The sequence below is a fragment of the Anolis sagrei genome, chromosome X (assembly GCF_037176765.1).
Source record: "Anolis sagrei isolate rAnoSag1 chromosome X, rAnoSag1.mat, whole genome shotgun sequence".
Classification (NCBI taxonomy): Eukaryota; Metazoa; Chordata; class Lepidosauria; order Squamata; family Dactyloidae; genus Anolis; species Anolis sagrei.
The window spans coordinates 101,948,149-101,966,756 of record NC_090034.1 but is presented as its reverse complement, the minus strand read 5'-3'; the positions used below and the strand labels follow the sequence as shown (position 1 = coordinate 101,966,756).

Below are 18,608 nucleotides of genomic sequence, written 5' to 3'. Positions count from 1 at the left end.
TCCTGCACATCTTATGATGTGTTCTGCATACAACCTTGAGCAACACTTTAAAAATGTTCCAACTTACATAGAAAATCAACTTAAGAACAAACCTGCAGAACCTATCTCATTCGTAACTTGGAGACTGCTTGTATTCTGAAATGTCCATATGAATATAGGAAGTTTGTCTTTGATTTGTATTCTGATTTTATCTCAGATCCTTTGCATAAAGCACAACACAAGTAAGTATAGCTAAAAGCACCAGACTCTGCCTGATCTCGGACACTAAACAAAGTCAGCATTAGTTAGGACTCGGATGAGAGATCATTAACTAATACAGTACCTGGTGCTGAAATAGGTTCTTCTTCAGAGGAGGGAAATGACAAAACCACCTCTGAGTATGTCATACCTAGGAAAACCCTATGAAATTAATGTAGCTGCCATAAGTCGACAGATTACTTGAAGGCACACGCATAAACACACAAAACTCTGGAGAAGCAGAAAACGAGGAAAAATCCCTTCCTTGGACTAGACCCAGAGACACTCCCAGTAGCCATGGTGGCTGGAGGATTCAGGGAATTACAGTCTAAACAAATATATTTTCTTAGTTCTGAGACATGCAGTATATAAGCTGTACTGTGAAACAGGTTCTTACATAGGGATAAAATAGTATTTGGGAAGAAAAAGGTGAGGTATTTGTCCAAATCAGTGGCCTAAAGGACATCTTAGCAAGGTGAAAGACTAATTTTAGTACTAAAATAATCAGAAATGGGACACAAATTGGGACAGGTGATGCGAGATACTTATAAGGTGAGCAACCTGATATTATATATCTTTTTTTGTAAAGGACAGAAGAAGTGTCAACAAATTTTGCCTGGGCTTGGCAGCCAACACAGATTAATGCCTGGTTGCCAAGGCAAAAGGAGCAGGTCCCTGGTTTTATGTGACACTTCTGTTTTTATTAAGGAGAAGGAAAAGGGAAGATCGTTTCCAAGACGATATTGATAAAGGAAGATGTACCTCTTATCCCTTCCTAGATGGACAAAGTATTGACCCATTTTAGCACCACTCCAAAAACAGCATGGGATGGTGCTCCCATTTCCTTTTCCAACCAGTGCTTTTACTGGTTTTCAGCATCATGGGAGTTATAGTCGAACGAAAATAATGTTTTCCTAGCTCTACTCAGAAACACAGTGCAAATGCCAACTGGATCTGGAAAGGAGAGAAATAATACCAGCGTTGCTCTGGTGATGCTTCATTTTGCTTGAAGCACTGCTCAACATAAAGAGAATGTGGGTTGCTGTGAATTTTCCAGGCTGTCTGGCCATGTTCCAGAAGCATTCTCTCCTGATGTTTCACCCACATATATGGCAGGCATCCTCAGAGGTTGTGAGGTCTGTTGGAAATTAAACAAGTGAGGTTTATACATCTGTGGAATGTCCAGGGTGGGAGAAAGAACTCTTGCCTGTTGGAGATAGGTGTCAGTGTTTCAATTGGCCACCTTGATTAGCATTTAATGACCTAGCGGTTTTCAAGGTGTGGCTTCTTACTGCCTGGGGGAATTCTTTGTTGAGAAGTGATGAGCTGTCCCTGTGAATGTTGCAAATGGCCACCTTGATTAGCATTTATCACCCTGAACATTCCAAAGATATATACCGTATATACTCGAGTATAAGCCGACCCGAATATAAGCCGAGGCACCTAATTTTAGGTGCCTAAAACTGGGAAAACGTATTGATTCGAGTATAAGCTGAGGGTGGGAAATGCAGCAGCTACTGGTCAATTTCAAAATAAAAATAGATACCAATAAAATTATATTAATTGAAGCATCAGTAGGTTAAATGTTTATTAATATTTACATAAAACTGTAAGATAAGACTGTCCAACTCTGACAAAAACCATTACTCTAACCTTCTTCAATGTACATGTGTTTACGTATCCTTCCAATAATAATAGAGTAAAATAATAAATGCAATAATAATAAAATAATAAAGTTAACCTATAAATGTAATAATAATAATAATAATAATAATAATAATAATAATAAAGTAAAATAATAAATAACCTTGACTCGAGTATAAGCCGAGGGGAGCTTTTTCAGCCTAAAAAAAGGGCTGAAAAACTAGGCTTATACTAGAGTATATACAGTAAACCTCACTTGCCTAGTTTCCCTTAACCTCTGAGGGTGCCTGCTGTAGATGTGGCTGAAATGTCAGGAGAGAATGCTTCCGTGATTCAGTGATTCTGGCCATAAAGCCTTTGCCAACATGAAGAGAAGCCATTCCCCACCTCCAAATTTGTATTTATTCTTTTCTTGCCCAAAGCTGCGGGAAGCTCTTGCTGTGGAGGTGAATGTGATGGGCAAAACTGTGGATGCTCCCCTGCTGTGCCAGGCTGTTGTCTTCCGTGGGCCTTCCTTCTCTCAGAAGTGTCTTTCTTGATTTTAGTTGCAATTCCGCCAGCTTGGAGGAAACAGCTAATTCTCAGATTAAATCTGGGATGCAGCACCCATTCTGCCAGCACGGAAGGACTTTCTCCTGCTCTCCCATTTGGTTTTTGCCCCCCTTCCCACTAATCCAGCACCATCGCTGTGGGTTGGTCGAGGTGATGGGTTTCGGGAGGTGCCTCCGACTTGATTACATAAGAGCATTTTCTTGCTAAATCTGTATCGCTCTCTCTTTCTCCGTGGTTATATAAAGGCAGGGTGGAGCAGCCCCCTCCCTCTTCATTACGAAGCCCCTGAAGCCATCTCCCTTTCTTCTCCCTCTCTCTCATCCTCCTATTTGGTTGTCTTAGAAGAGCTCCTAAAAATGGCCAATATCTGCTGAAATCTCAGACACTGGAGGAATTGCTTCAGATCCACCCTACAGATCTACTCCATACACAAAGTCCCCTCATCACTTTCAATCACATCTCTCTCCCTTGCTACACACTCCTTGTAGAAGCTGAGCATGCTGTAAATAGAGCAGTGTAGGAGAGAAAATGAACAAAATGTAAGGTTGCCTATGGAAATTGTACCACCTCAGAACCTCCTTCTTTCATGTTGTAGTTGTTGCCTTAAAAAGAAATCAAGTTTCTGCTCCTCGGGGTTGTGCAAAATATACTTGGCTTATTAGAAGTAGGTGAGAAATGCCTGCTGAGATTTCCGAAGCCAGAAGAATTGGAGAAGATTTCTAGTGGCTGGAAGTGTGTGTGGCTTGCATGCCTAGCAGAGTTCTTCCTTGTGAATAAAGGGAAGAAATCAGGTGAACAGACTTCATTTGCATATACTTATGCAAACTGCAGGATTTGGCTCTTGAAGCAGAATTTTTATCCATTTCTATCCCTTTATAGCACAGAACTATAAAGAGATATTTTTTTTATTCCCCACGCTGTGCCCAAAGTTTTGAAAAGTTTGCGTGTTCAATTACTTGTGTGTTTGCATGTTCAAAGCCTGGAGAAATGACTTCTTTTTTTTAACTGCAGCTTTATTTATTTGTTGTGTCAGAGCAACCAGCACTTTATATTACATTTCTAACAGAACAAAGCAAACAAACAGACAAATACAAAACTTGAGAGTTTGGTAGTTGGTTAAATGTCCTTTGACCAGTATCTGGCCACTTGGAGTGCCTCTGGTGTTGCTGCATGAAGGTCCTCCATGGTGCATGTGGCAGGGCTCAGGTTGCATTGCAGCAGGTGGTCAGTGGTGTGCTCTTCTCCACACTCGCATGTCGTGGAGTCCACTTTGTAGCCCCATTTCTGAAGGTTGGCTCTGCATCTCGTGCTGCCAGAGCGCAGTCTGTTCAGTGCCTTCCAAGTTGCCCAGTCTTCTGTGTGCCCAGGAGGGAGTCTCTCATTTGGTATCCACCATTGGTTGAGGTGCTGGGTTTGAGCCTGCCACTTTTGGACTCTCGCTTGCTAAGGTGTTCCGGCGAGTGTCTCTGTAGATCTTAGAAAACTATTTCTAGATTTAAGTCGTTGACGTGCTGGCTGATACCCAAACAGGGGATGAGCTGGAGATGTCTCTGCCTTGGTCCTTTCACTATTGGCTGCTACTTCCCGGCGGATGTCAGGTGGTGCAATACCGGCTAGACAGTGTAATTTCTCCAGTGGTGTAGGGCACAGACACCCCGTGATAATGCGGCATGTCTCATTCAGAGCCGCATCCACTGTTTTAGTGTGGTGAGATGTGTTCCACACTGGGCATGCATACTCAGCAGCAGAGTAGCACAGCGCAAGGGCAGATGTCTTCACTGTATCTGGTTGTAATCCCCGGGTTGTGCCAGTCAGCTTTCGTATGATATTGTTTCTGGCACCCACTTTTTGCTTGATGTTCAGGCAGTGCTTCTTGTAGGTCAGGGCACGGTCCAGAGTGACTCCCAGGTATTTGGGTGCGCTGCAATGCTCCAGTGGGATTCCTTCCCAGGTGATCTTCAGAGCTCGGGATGCTTGTCTGTTCTTGAGATGAAAGGCACATGTCTGTGTTTTAGATGGGTTAGGGATAAGCTGGTTTTCCCTGTAGTAGGCAATAAGAGCACCTAGAGCTTCAGAGAGTTATGCAGCTGGTTGGTGGGTTCTCTGGATTGTAGCCCAAGATCTAACTATTCAAAGCTGCGATTTCCATCATGGTTTGGCTAGAACTAGTGGTTCTCAACTTGTTGGTCCCCAGATGTTTTGGCCTTCAACTCCCAGAAATCCTAACAGTTGGCAAACTGAGTGGGATTTCTGGGAGTTGTATGCCAAAACACAGGTTGAGAACAACTGGGCTAGAAGGTTTGTCTCCCAAAGATCATCTCCCACCCCAACACAGTGCCCTGGTTTAGAGGCTGCATCATCAACCATGAGAAATCCCAACTTGGATGTTATTGAAAGGATGCTGACACCATTATACCGAGTTACCTATTCAAACTTAACTAGGGCCTTGAATGTAAGAAGTGTGTTGCTCTCCACGGTGCTGAAGTGGTTTCTTCCATTATATTATTTGCTCCAGACTGATGCATTAAGTCTAGTCAGTGAATAAGGTAATAATGGGCAACAGAAAAACAAAAGAAAAGAGTAGGTGGCATTTATGGAATGACTGACAGGCAGGGGAGTTAAGGGCCGGTTTCTAAGGAGGCTATGATAACCACAAAACTGTAAGGATCTCAAGCAGTAGCAAAGGAAATCATTCGAAGCCTGGACACCATTTCTAGCCTTCTAGAGCAGTGGCTCTCAACCTTTCTAATGCCACGATCCTTTAATACAGTTCCTCATGTTGTGGTAACCCCCAACCATAACATTATTTTCATTGCTACTTCATAACTGGAATTTTGCTACTGTTATGAATCATAATGTAAATATCTGATATACAGGATGGATTTTTATTCATTGGACCAAATTTGGCACAAATACCTGATATGCCCAGATTGAAATACTAGTGTAGTTGGGTGCGGGGGGTTGATTTTGTCACTTGGGTGTTGTAGTTGCTAGGATTTATAGTTCACCTACAATCAAATAGCATTCTGAACTCCACCAGTGATGGAATTGAACCAAACTTGCACACAGAACTCCCAACACCAACAGAAAATACTGGAAGGTTTTGGCAGGCATTGACCTTGACTTTGGGAGTTGTAGTTCACCTACAACTAGAGAGTACTGTGGACTCAAACAATGATGGATTGGGACCAAACTTGGCATGAATATTCAATATGTCGAAATGTGGACACTGGTGGACTCTGGGGGAAGTAGACCTTGAGATTTTGGAGTTGTAGTTGCTGGAATTTACAGTACACCTACAGTCAAAGAGCATTCTGAACCCCACCAATGATAGAATTGGGCTAAACTTCCCACACAGAACACCCATGACCAACAGAAAATACTGTGTTTTCTAATGGTCTTTGGTGACACCTCTGACACCCCCCTCACAATTTCCCCCTCTCCCGGGGTCCTGACTCCCAGATTGAGAAACACTGTTCTAGAGCATATCTCAGCCAAAAACAGCAAAAAGCATAATGTCTGCTTTACCATTGTCCTAATTCTGATAGACATATATTCTGAAGAAGAAGACTCACTTGACGGCAAGGATGCATATGGGGAAAGTCACTCTATTTCATCATCTTCTCTATGGACATATTGTCTGGGATCAGAGTTCATTTTACTAGTTTTAGGAAGTGCTTGCTTGTGTGAAATACATGTTTGACAATTCAGAATAGTCACCTATGAAAACTAATCACAATTTTGAAACCTTTTTTTTTTACTGGCGTTATACACCTGCATTGTCATTTCATCAGTTTTGACAATATACATCAGTGGTTCTCAACCTGAGGTCCCCAGATGTTTTTGGCCTTCAACTCCCAGAAATCCTAACAGCTGGTAAACTGGCTGGGATTTCTGGGAGTTGTAGGCCAAAAACATCTGGGTTGAGAACCACTGATATACATTTTAGACATGGAAAACAATTTTGCCTGATTTTATTTATTTATTTGAGGTGTTACTATATTGCCTCCTAACCCAAGGGGACTCTCAAGGTGATGAACAAAGAAAAGCAATCAAAAGCAAAAAATATCAATTAAAAACACAGTAAATAATATGTTAAAACATTAGTATACTGTTTTAATACATACTTAAAACACAACCATTTCAGACATTAAAAGCCACACGAAATAGCAGTCTAGGCTGCCTGCTGGAAGCTTAAAAGGGATGAGGACAGCCTAATTTCCTTGACCTTGTGCTGCTACAAAGAAAGCCATTATGTGTACATACCAACCTAATTGGAATAGTTTGGAGATTTGGGGTTTTATTGATGCAAAGAGAATTATTTGGCATCTCTGTTGCGTTTGCAGTTGTTGTAAACAATTTGTTACATGGTGGGTGACCTTCTGATAATGACTTTCTCCATAGTTAACAGACTCTGATGATGGAGCCATACTCAAAGCTTTCCCAGCTTGATAGGACCTGTCCATTTTCACTCCACTGGCAAAGCCTTCAAGAACCTATAACACAAACAGGCTGCATAGCAGGACTTTGTGGAGGGTGGAAAATTACAGCTATGGGAAATAATTCTGCTCCATGCCCTTCACTTGAGATCAACTTCCTCTCTTACTCCTGTGATTTAATCATCTTCTCGCTGTGACGTTAAGCAAAGGCCAACTTGTAGTTGAGGTCAGCTTAGTCATTTTGAAAGCCATGTAGGTGTACAAGTAGACAGCCATTTAAAGGTAAGTGGAATGGCAAATAAAAACGGCTTCTCTCATTTCTCTCCATGCAGGCTAAAGTGATCGTTCCCAACAGCACGGCGGGGTTGATCATAGGCAAAGGAGGGGCCACCGTGAAGGCCATTATGGAGCAGTCTGGAGCATGGGTGCAGCTGAGTCAGAAGCCTGAGGGCATCAACCTTCAGGAACGAGTGGTGACCATCAGTGGTGAGCCTGAACAGATCCACAAAGCCGTGGATATCATTGTCCAGAAGATCCAGGAAGATCCCCAGAGCAGCAGCTGCCTCAACATTAGCTACGCCAACATTACTGGCCCGGTGGCCAACTCCAACCCAACCGGATCACCCTATGCCAACTCCACGGACGTCCTGCCAGCTGCCGCCGCTGCTGCCACAGCATCGGGCCTCCTGGGCCACACCAGCCTGGCTGGAGTAGGGGCCTTCCCAGCCGCCCTGCCGGGTTTCTCCGGCAGTGACCTTTTGGCCATCAGCACAGCCCTCAACACCTTAGCCAGCTACGGATACAACACCAGTTCTTTAGGGCTCGGCCTCAACTCTGCAGCCGCCTCTGGAGTGCTGGCCGCTGTAGCCGCTGGCGCCAACCCAGCTGCAGCTGCCGCCGCTAACCTCCTTGCTTCCTACGCCAATGAAGCATCCACTAGCACCACTACCCCAGCCGGTGCAGTCGGAGCCTTCACCTTAGGTTCCTTAGCTGCCGCCACCGGGGCGGCCAATGGCTATCTAGGGACAGCCTCCCCTTTGGTGGCTAGCTCCTTCTTAGCCACAGAGAAGCTTGTGGAAAGCACCAAAGATATGGTGGAGATTGCCGTGCCGGAGAACCTAGTGGGCGCCATTTTGGGGAAAGGCGGCAAGACGTTGGTTGAGTACCAAGAGCTGACAGGCGCCCGCATCCAGATTTCCAAAAAGGGGGAGTTTATTCCGGGTACTAGGAACCGAAAAGTCACCATCACAGGCACTCCGGCTGCGACCCAAGCAGCGCAGTATCTTATTAGCCAGCGAGTAACATACGAGCAAGGCGTCCGGGCCACCAACCCACAGAAAGTGGGTTAAGAGGAGGCTGGAGAGAAGGCTGGGGGAAGGAGTAGAGTTGAAATCAGTCCTTTAATCATTAAAATGGTAACCTACCCGACACCAGCCCCTGTCCAGTGTCCATCTCTCACACATGCACTCCCCTGCTCTGGGCAGCAGCCCAGCGTTTGTTCTACTGGAACTTTATTTCGCTGATGGTGCGATTTATGTGTGTGTGTGTGTATATATATCTATATATCTATATATATGGCAACATTTTCTTTTCTTTTTTGAGTTGATGGATTTTAATAGAAAAACATTTTTTTTAAGAAAAAGAAGTCCTCTTTCTTTCCCTCTTTTCTTTCCAGTTTTCTTTCTCAACAATCTTGGCAGAGGAAGGTCTATCTCTTCATGCTTTGTTCCCCACCCCCGAGTCGATAGATCAAGTTCAGGATTTCTTGATAGGCTATTGGTACTCCCCCTTCATGCCCACGCAGAGTATTGTCACCCGCAGATGCTCAAACTGAGTTTAGACATATTTGTGGGGAGGGAAGACGTGGGTTGAGTTTGCAAGGAGGTGGTTTCTTTGCCTAAGGACCTTCAGTTCTTGAAAATGACACCACTTTGTGTGTTATCTGAGAGGCCCACTGTTTGTAGTGAAGCTGAGTGTGGATTTTCTTCCTCTTGGTATCCTAATTTGGGTATTCTGGGAGAAGGAATGCCTCGAAGAAGGAGGGGTTGGACTGGGAAGGGCTTTGAAACAGGAACACAGGTTTGTTTGAGATGATGGGCATTTAAAAAGGCATGGTTCTTCCACACATATTTTCATGTGGGAGGGAAAAACAGTGTGTCTGTGGGCATTCTTTCCCCCATTTCCCAGCTTTATTTATGGTAACAGAAAAAGTGAGGTGCTTGGATTGAAGGTTTGTAGCTGAAGAGTTTTCCTGCATGATAGAGAAGTCACTTTGCAAAGGCAAGGGGATGAGATCAGAATGTTCACATTGGGGAAGTTTTGCTATTGGCAAGTCAGGAGTTGATGGGAATCTGGACTCCCAAGTGAGCGTAAGAGCATCATAGTCCCAGAGAGAATACTGAAATAAGCAGTGATCCTCCTGACATGTGAGAAATGGCTGTGATGTAGTTGAGGTGACTTCTTCACATGGTGCCATGAAGTCATGATCTCCTTCCTGAGGTCTGTTTGGCTACTTCCTGTTTTGTCTCTCCCTGAATAGATAAGTTCCTTCACCAAACTTCATATATCCTCACAAGAAGAAAGCTCTCCATGTTTTTTTTCAGGGGTTATCATCTAAAGTGGAGGCCTGTTTTCTTGAAAGACAAGAACAACAGCCAAACCCAACCATCATTTCACTTACGAGTGCCATCCTTTGAGTAAAATCCATATGGTACAGCTGGACAGGAAATGCTGGCTATTGATGCTCTTATCTTGCTGGGGGCCAAACTTGATGCTTTCTGTAAGATACTCAAAGTTGCACAGCATCCCTTTCCCAGCCTGACCCTCTATCGACATTAGAAAACCACTAAACCATCTTGTTATCAGTATTAGTGTTTTGAGTGGGACTGAACATTGGCAAAGAGAATTCAAATCCATGAAAATTGCATCTTTGAATCCCTTTTTGATCCACATTCTCCATGTAATCAAGCAGTATTATTATCCCACACTGGAGTGAAAGCCTTTACCCCAGTGATTATGCAGCAGGGATCCTACTACCCTGTTCATTTTCTTGCCTCCTCCTTGATGAAGGTTTGCGCTAGAGGTTTCAGCCCCAGGGTCATTTGAGCAGCACTTTCCATTTCCAGTGGAAGAAGGTGACTAGTGCCAGGTGCATGGGATTTTTGGGTTGACGGTCCAAGCACAGAGCTGTGTGTTGCTGTTCGCTTATCTGAGCTTTCTCTATTTGCTAGCCTTCTATTGATCAACACTGTGTGACCCCTATCCCATGCAACCATCACCCTTGAAAGGAGGAACATGAAATAAATCAAAGTTCTTCCCTGCAATGTTTACATAAATGCAGCTTCTCTTAAGGCATGAAGAGTATTTAATTCTTTTTTGCTCTTGAAGGTGCCAGCATTTTAATAAGAGCCTAGCTTTCTTGCTGCACTGATATTGTTTTCCCTCTTTAATAAGAACATAGAGTCAGGATTGGCCCAGAGGCCAAAAACATATAGCACTGCATTGCAATGTGAAGCACTGGGTTGCCTCTGTTTTTCTTTCTCCCTTTCCTTTTAACTAAACGGCTACAGAGGAGCCAAGGCAGAATGGAGTCCTCCCAATGCTGGATTGCGAAGTGGCTGTCTACCTCGTCACCCCAAATCTCATTGCGATACATCCTATAACTTCCTGTGGCACATTTCAGGCTGTGTGCATACAGACCCTCGCCAGCATAAGACAGTGAGGCATCTCTGTTAGACTACACATCTATCTTCATAGGTAGGTTGGTTTGGTGATAGGAAACTTCTCTGTTTGGAAGAGCCAAGATTGAGATAATCCCATTCAAATAGGGGGGGAATGGAGCATGCAATGCTCCAAGATTTGGGGTTAGGGTGGGGAAAAATACTGAGGGAGTTATGGGGCTGTTTCACTCCTCAGCTGCTTCAGTAGCTCCTATCTTGCTGTGTCAATGTCCAACTTGCTTCAAGGCGTGTGGACTTGTGCAATATTTTAATTCTTTCCTGACTCCTTCTGAAGCATGGAGGTGGATGGGGTGTGTTTGGGGTGGAGGGTGGGATGGGAGATAGCTGCACACACCCCTCCATCCTTCTTTTAGGTTAGCTTGACCAACTGCTAGGCTAGTTCTTAGGACAATTCTGTGTCTGGATGTGAGTGAGGCTCTGGGGGTGCATAAGGGGATGGGGAAGGGGGGCAGAGAATTAATATCTTATTACGTGGTAGCATGTATCTTTGTTCTGTTTTTTTCCTTCTTAGACTGAAGGGGAGAGTCTTAAGACTCTAAAACCACTAGGGAGCAAAATCTCAAATGTGAATCTTATATACTATTAAAAATGTAAAGGAAGCAATATCTCTATAGCATCTTGCACTGATCCTACAGAGTGAGGAGAGCTGCTGAAGCCAGCATTTTATCTATGGAAGGTTTGCTTGCTAACTAAGCAGAGGGGAGACAGGCAGCAAGGAATGGCGGCCTCTGTTTACACTGGCGGAGATTCCAGGCCTCCTGGGGTTTTGTTTTTTTTAAAATGATGAACAAAATATTGCTGCTGTTTTAGATGTGTGTCTCGCATATCAGGCTTTTGTGTTAGGGGCAGGAGGGTGGGAGAGGGATATAAAAGGGAAAAAATGTGCCAAATTCTTCAGTCTGCGTCTTTTTAAATATTGTGGATGCTTACGACATAGAGGGATATTCCTTACCCAGTTCCCTGCCTTCTCTGAAATGCTGCAGATATTTTAACAGTATTTTCCCAGCCTGTCCTTCCTGCTTTTTCCCGTCAGCTCTGCTTTGCCCTCCTCTTCTTCCTTTGGGATCTCAGAATCATGGTTTCATGCCAAGGCACACGCGGACTCTGCCACCTGGTCAATTATGTTAAGAAACCATTTTTCCAAAAAACCTTCCTCCTCTTTTGCAGACTTCTGCAACTTCTTAGTAATATTGAATAATCTTGGCTCCTCCTGAAAGTCATGAGGAATAGAAATGAGATGCTTTCACTCATATACTTTCAGGTATATTTTTGAAACCAAAAGATCAGACAGTTGCCGTGTTTTCACCTTTTTTTCTCCCCAACTGTAAGATATGAAACTATGAAACTGAGTTCTGCCGTTAATTGCCATGATATCTCACAGAGGTCTGGTTATGGCTTACATAAAATTGGCATAAAACATCCAGGAGCCACTGATAGCCTTTTGGACAGGTTGGGCAAGAGATAGGATTCATGGTAAAGATACCAAGCCCTTTATAATTCTAGTTTGTGCTGTAAATTTCATACCCCTGAAGACACATAATGCAATTTAACAGTTTGTGAGCATACCGCTTTCACTAATGCAGCTCCCTGCTGATGACACTTTGGATTGCAGGATTGTGTGCAATTCTGCAGAACGCTTTAGACTTTTTAAAAAAACTGGCAGAAGTCAAAATCCTGGCTTTTAAGTGAGGAATAGCGCTTCTCATATCAGATAGGCATTCTGGTGACTAGCTGGCATGCCACTCCCCAAAAGATAAAACCTTTCTTTTCTGCTTTGTTGGTGAAATACCGTAAACTTGTCAGTCGGCCCATAGCTTCATTACTTTGCCCAGATTCAAACTCCTGTTACCTCCACTGAAAAGGATGATGGGCAGCAAGATGGTGGTGATGAGGACTAATTATTGGTGCTCCAAACCTTGGGTGAGACCATGCTGGGTAACCTCACCTGCCACTGTGTTAGAAAGCAGCAGGATCTCTTTGGATGATGGGATTTCCACATGGAGTTCCTTGCTGAGGATATTTTAAATAGGTTTCTTTTGTGCCAAGTTCCTTTCCTGAGCGAAAAGGAGCTTTGGTAAAGCACTCCTGGATCTGGTCATCTTCTTTGCCCTTCATCCAAAAGACATCAGGGGTAAGGACAACATCCAGGGAGCCAGAGCCACTGAAATGTGAGCTGGGCAGGAGAACTGCCCCTTATATCTTATTTCTTAGCCCCTCTTCCATTTCCCTCTTTCAAATCCCACAAAACTATTTCCTCTTTCCTCTCTTTGAAGAAACCAAACTTGCTGAACAGAGTAGGGCGGGATGAGAGCAGCATTGTAAAGTTGTTTGTATCCACTGCACTTTGGGAGCCATTACTGTAACTTGGAACAGTCAGGTTTCGAGAATATTATTGACATATCCTGTTTAAAAAGACGCACTTTCCCTCCCTCATTTTTGAAGTGCCAAACTATTATTTATAGATGACATGCAGCTATTTAAACAGATTTTTAACAAGGAAAAGGGTTGGGGTGGGGAGGGTGGGCTGGGGGAATGGGGACCGCAGGGGCATTTTGATATTTAAAAACAAAAGTTCTTTAAAAAAAAGTGAAGCTTAGGACTTGTTAGTGGATCTGACGTCAGGATCTTTAGTGGCTTTTAAATAAATATAATACTTTTTTCTATTAAAAAAGGGAGACCTTCAGTTCTGTTCTCAGCTGTCTTTCTCTGGAGCTGTCTTGATGCTGAATGGTGGTGATGGAGGCACGGGTCTTTTGCCCCGTAACTCGAGGAGGCAGGGAGCGTGTGATTGTATACCAACTCCTTTTGGGAGGGGGAATCTGCTTTGTGAAACCATGTCCAATTTCTATATGTTGAAAAGCCCAATCTTGCTTTAGTGGGAAAACTATCACCTTGCACATATGCTGGTTTTGGAGCAAAGGTGCAAAAGAGGAAAGCAGACACCATGGAGGAGGCATTTTAAAGTCACTCCTATGCTGTAGATTCATGTCCAGTGTTTTCTGAGCTGATATATTTCCTCCACCAAACTGGACTGTTGAATAGAAGGGAGGAGAACATGCCTCTGCTTGGAAACCCAATGCTCAATCCAGCAAAAGTTCTTTTACATGGCTTTTGATGGGATTTTAGAGCAGCCCTAAGGCCCATTTCATTGATTTCCAGTGGAGTTACATCTTAAAACTGAAGCAGTTTTGTCCAAATTAGGCTTTACTGATTCCATTCGGACTTACCCATGAGGTTGCCACCAGAATTATCTTCTTGTTGGTTTGTAGCCATGGTTTCTCTCTGGCTGTTTTCCATGATGAGATGCAACAATGTTGAGTCTTGAGGGAGAAGGATCAAGGCATATTCTCCCTTCTTCACCTGATGCTCTTTAAACTCTGACCTCCTTGAGAAAAAATAATCTCAGTTTACGATCTTGGTGCCCAGACGGGAAGTGGAGGGAATGATATTGTATTGAGTGACATGCATGGTGAACCTTGGAGATCGGTGGGCACGTTTTTGAACGGGTGAGTTTTTTCCAATTGCCTCCCCTCTCTCTTCTGGATTGTCTTGGTATATCCTGCCTCCCCTTTCCCTCCATTTTAAATAAGTTTCAAAAGCAGCAATTCCTGGGTGCTTTGAACCTCCTGCCCTCTTCACACAGAGACGCTGTTGCTCCAGCGAAGTGGCAGCGAAACCTGCTTTGGTGACAGCCGGGACTTTATGAGCTCTCAATGTGCCAAATATGAGCCAGATTTTTATGAATCAAATAATGAAATAATAATAATAATCAGCCGTGGAGATGGTCTAGCTGGACTTTGCTGCTGGCACTCCACTCTCTATCCGAAAGGGAAACTTTCTCCTTTTGAGGCGTGCCCTCCAGGCTCCTCCTGCCAATCCAAGGTGTGTTCAAAGAGTGTTTCCGAATTAAAGCTTTGGAAGGCAAGACAGGAATGGGGCTGTAACTTAATCAAAGGATTATTACATATTCAGCGTCCCATAGGGCTAATATGCACCTATATATCGCATAAGAAACATATACATTTGCCCAGCAGTTGGGGAGGGGGAGCGAGAATCGTCTTGTTATCATCTCCTCTCCACTTACTGTACCCCCTTTGCATTTACCATATCACTGTTCTTGTTTTTCTTCTCTTTTCTTTTCAAGTTTTTTAGGCAGCCATGTTTAAAATAAAAAAGGGGTTTGGTGGCAAGGTGAGAAAAAGACAAAGCAAGACAAGGAAGAGGAAGGAAATGCATTTGATAAGATTGAATGGGATCCTATTCCGGGCGAAAAGTCCTCTCCTCCTCCACATGTGTGTACATCCCAGTTGTTGAGTGCCAAGCCCTCATTCCTCCCTTTTGCCGCTCTCCCCTTTTCCCCAAAAGCCCTTTTTTTTTTAATTTGTGTCAGGACACACTCATCCTCTGGAGCATCCTTTCCATCCAGCATTTTGAACAAGTTCGCACGCCACAAAACTTCTATATATAAATATATATATAAGTACATATATATATTATTATTTTTTAAAAAAACACTTACCTAAAGCAGCATTGGGACTATTTATACCATGGTTGGCTACCTCCGGACTGCTTTTTTTTTTTTCCAAATCCACTTTCATCATTCTCAGCATCGAGAACATTTCTAGCGTGTTGGTTTTTTTTTCCAAGGGGGAATACAGCACTCACCTTTCAAAACGTTTGTTTGTTTGTTTGTTTTTTAAAAAATGTCAAACCTTTGCTTCATCCGAATTTTGGGGGATTCCATCTCGAATTCTCTCGCTGCCGGGGACAGTTTCCACCTTGTTTCAACCCGTCTTCTGAACTTTCAAGCTTCACCCTTCCATCATTTTGAACTTATAACCTCCCTCCTTCTGTGTTCATCAAAACCTGTGTTTTTTGGATTTTTTCCTCATCTTCCATATTACAAAAAAAATAATAACAAAAAACAAAAAAAAAACAAAACAGAAAAACAAATTAAAATTATATATATAAATATATAAATATTAGGGGAAAAGACAAGTGCAACAGACTGTCAAATTCTTACAATTTAGTCTACTGAATGAGATGATTTGATGTCATATTTTTTTCTCTTTTAACTGTGAACAACAACAACAACAGCAAAATGTTTCTCCACCATCGCTTCATTGTAAATACTCTGTTTCTGTTTGAACATGTTTGCGGGGTGCGGGAGGGGAAGGGAAAAAGAGGGAGGCCATTGATTTTGTGTTCTCAAACATCAGAGACGTGTCGGTGCATAAAAGTGCTGGAGGTTTTGGGGGGTGGACAGAATCGCTCAATATATTCCAAAATGTTTTGGGAGGTAGCAGAAAGAGTTATGGTGCTACCAGGAATAATTTAAAGTTTTTCTTTGGTCCGTACCAGACCACTTTGGCTGCAGAGATCAGGTGTTGCACCTAAATACTCCCACCTTCCCACATACTACGTAAATATAGCAGACAATAAGAAGTGCCGTAATATATTTCCTCTCCTTTAAAAAACATAAATGTAAGATTTTTTTTTCTCAGATAGGTGTGGTGTCTGAAGTTTATTTTCAGGATATGAGATTTGCAAGATTTGGTCCACTACGGCCAAGTTTAACTTCCCATCCTAAGATTCTGATAAAGGAGAGAAAGCCTTGTCACCTTTAAAAGGTCTGATATTTCAATTTAATCTTTGCCGTCCAAAGGGAATACATTTGGCCCACAACATTTGCAGGAGTTATGAGCCCCGTGAAAGTGGAAAATATATTACCAATATATTTTTTAACATGAAAGGGCACTGCTCTAAGTATCTTTTCACCCTCCAGACTCCAATGGAAGTTTATTGTATTGTCACTCTGGAGGACCTACAAGTGTCTAGAGAAAACATATCCATCAAATCTGTCAATAATCAAATGTGTGGATACATAGCCCATGAAAGTTGAGAGGTGACTGTATAGTTTGTTAGGAAAATGTGCAAATGAAAATGTGTAGCTTTGGGAAATGCCAATGGCAGCAATTCCTGCTACTTAGGAACATTTTGGAATTGGAAACATTAGGATAGAGCTTGGTTCTGAAACCGTATTTGCTATGAGTGAGAAAAGCAAAATTAGAGGACAATTTAAATGTTGCTGCATTCACATTATTTGTGTCTCCTTCCAAGGGAGTGCTTTTCTGTTTCGAACCAGAACAGCAATGCCAGCTTAATACCCCTTTTGTCTCATGTCTTGGGAATGCCCATCTCTTCTTTCCTTTAGTTCCTTAACAGAGGCTTTGTGGCCAGACAGTTCTGGATTCAAATCTGTGTTGAAATCCTACAAATTTTCACAAAGGACCTCAAAGGATGTTTGAGGTTCCATAAAGTTGGCTGCCAGTAAGAGTCACCAAGGCCTTTTCTACACAGCTGTATAAAATCCAGATTATCTGCTTTGGACTGGATTATTTGGCAGTGTAGACTCAGGCAATCCAAAGCAGGTAATGTGAACTATCTCCCTTGATATTCTGGATTACATAGCGGTGTAGAAGGGCCCTAAGATTGGCTTCAATGGGCCAACAGTCTGATTTGGGGTGAGGCTTTTTCAGCATCCATTGATCAATGCACAAACCTCCAATATCTTTTATGCAACTGTCTCCAATCATTCTGGATTTTTGTTCTCCATCCAACCTCTCCTTTTAACAGCAATCTTATTTATTTGCGTGGGATGGTGCCAAAGGGGGTGGGAAGGGAAAACCAAGAGAGGTATGATTGAAAATGTTTTATTGTAAAATAAAAAAAAATAGAGAGAGAGAGACAGAAAGAGAGAAAAGGAGAGAAAAAAAGAGCAAACAAGTAACCAACTCCATCATCATGGCTACATAGCAAAACCAACAAAAAAAAAAACCTGAATGTCTTGGTAGGTTTGTGTGTTTTAGTGTAAAGTTGTGTATTGATTTTGTGCTCAGTGAAGTCAGCATTTTTTTTAGTGCTAATACTATTAACTCATTTCTGTCATGATAAATGTCCATTCACGACATCACTTCCGTCTTCCGTTGTCGTTTTTTCTTTACATTTCACGACAATCTCTTAACCCATTTTTACTAATGGAGCTGGGAGGGAGGTGTCACAGCAAGGAAGCGACATCTAGGCCTCATCATTTCCTTTCCACTCACCCACCCCTTCCTTGTCCCATGAACCAGGCACGGGGTCAGCTTAGAAGGGCCTGAGAGGGTCTTCCTCGGACCGAGAGGGCAGGCCCATCTGTGTCTTGTTGGAACATGTGGTCGATCATCGTGGCTGAACCCTTGAGCCCCAGGTCCTTGTCCTCAATGGCGAGGTTTCTTGCTACCTCACTAAATCAGGCACTGTTCCATGGCGTCTGTGGAATGGACCTACCTCACCTGCTGGGAAAGACACGTGACAGAAAGGCTCCTTCCTTCAAGAAGGCAAGCTTCATCTTGCCTTCCATTTGGATGCAAGGTCAGCTTGGACACATCTCTGCATACGATCGCCTGGATCTTCCAATGTAAGATGCAGCAGAGATACCAGTTGCCCAAAATATATCAGGGACACAATGGGTGGAGAGCCAATACTCTTTATATTAATATGGGGAAGATATGAGTTACCAGATGCAAATTGGATTCAGTGCTCTTCTGCCCCATCCAATATGACCAATGATGGGATATAATGAGAGTTGTGGCCCAACATCTGGAATGCCAAAGGTTCCCCCACCATAGCATGCATTAAAACTTCTCTTGTCTGAAAGATCTTCCAGATGCAGATTGGGTTCAGTTTGCTTCTGCTCCAGCCAGCATGGCCAATGATGAGATGATGATAAGGAGAGTCATGGCCAACAACATCTGGAATGCCATAAGTTCCCCTATCTTGACATACACTAAAGCTGTGGTTCTCAACCTGGGGTCCCCAGATGTTTTTGGCCTACAACTCCCAGAAATCCCAGCTAGTTTACCAGCTGTTAGGATTTCTGGGAGTTGTAGGCCAAAAACATCTGGGGACCCCAGGTTGAGAACCACTGCACTAAAGCCTTCCTTTTGTCTAAAGC

At 43.2% G+C, this 18,608-nt stretch overlaps 1 protein-coding gene across 3 annotated transcripts in view; it reads left to right on the top strand.

The window, feature by feature from the left end:
* The window catches only part of LOC137094961 (RNA-binding protein Nova-2-like), a 69,212-nt gene extending 51,627 nt beyond the window's left edge, over window positions 1-17,585 (top strand). For all 3 annotated transcript variants that reach the window (XM_067461017.1, XM_067461019.1, XM_067461018.1), the window contains exon 4: window positions 7,205-17,585. In XM_067461017.1, the coding sequence (XP_067317118.1) occupies window positions 7,205-8,221 (1,017 nt within the window). In that variant the 3' untranslated portion in view covers window positions 8,222-17,585. The remainder of the gene's footprint in view (window positions 1-7,204) is intronic.
* The last annotated feature ends 1,023 nt before the right edge of the window (window positions 17,586-18,608 follow it).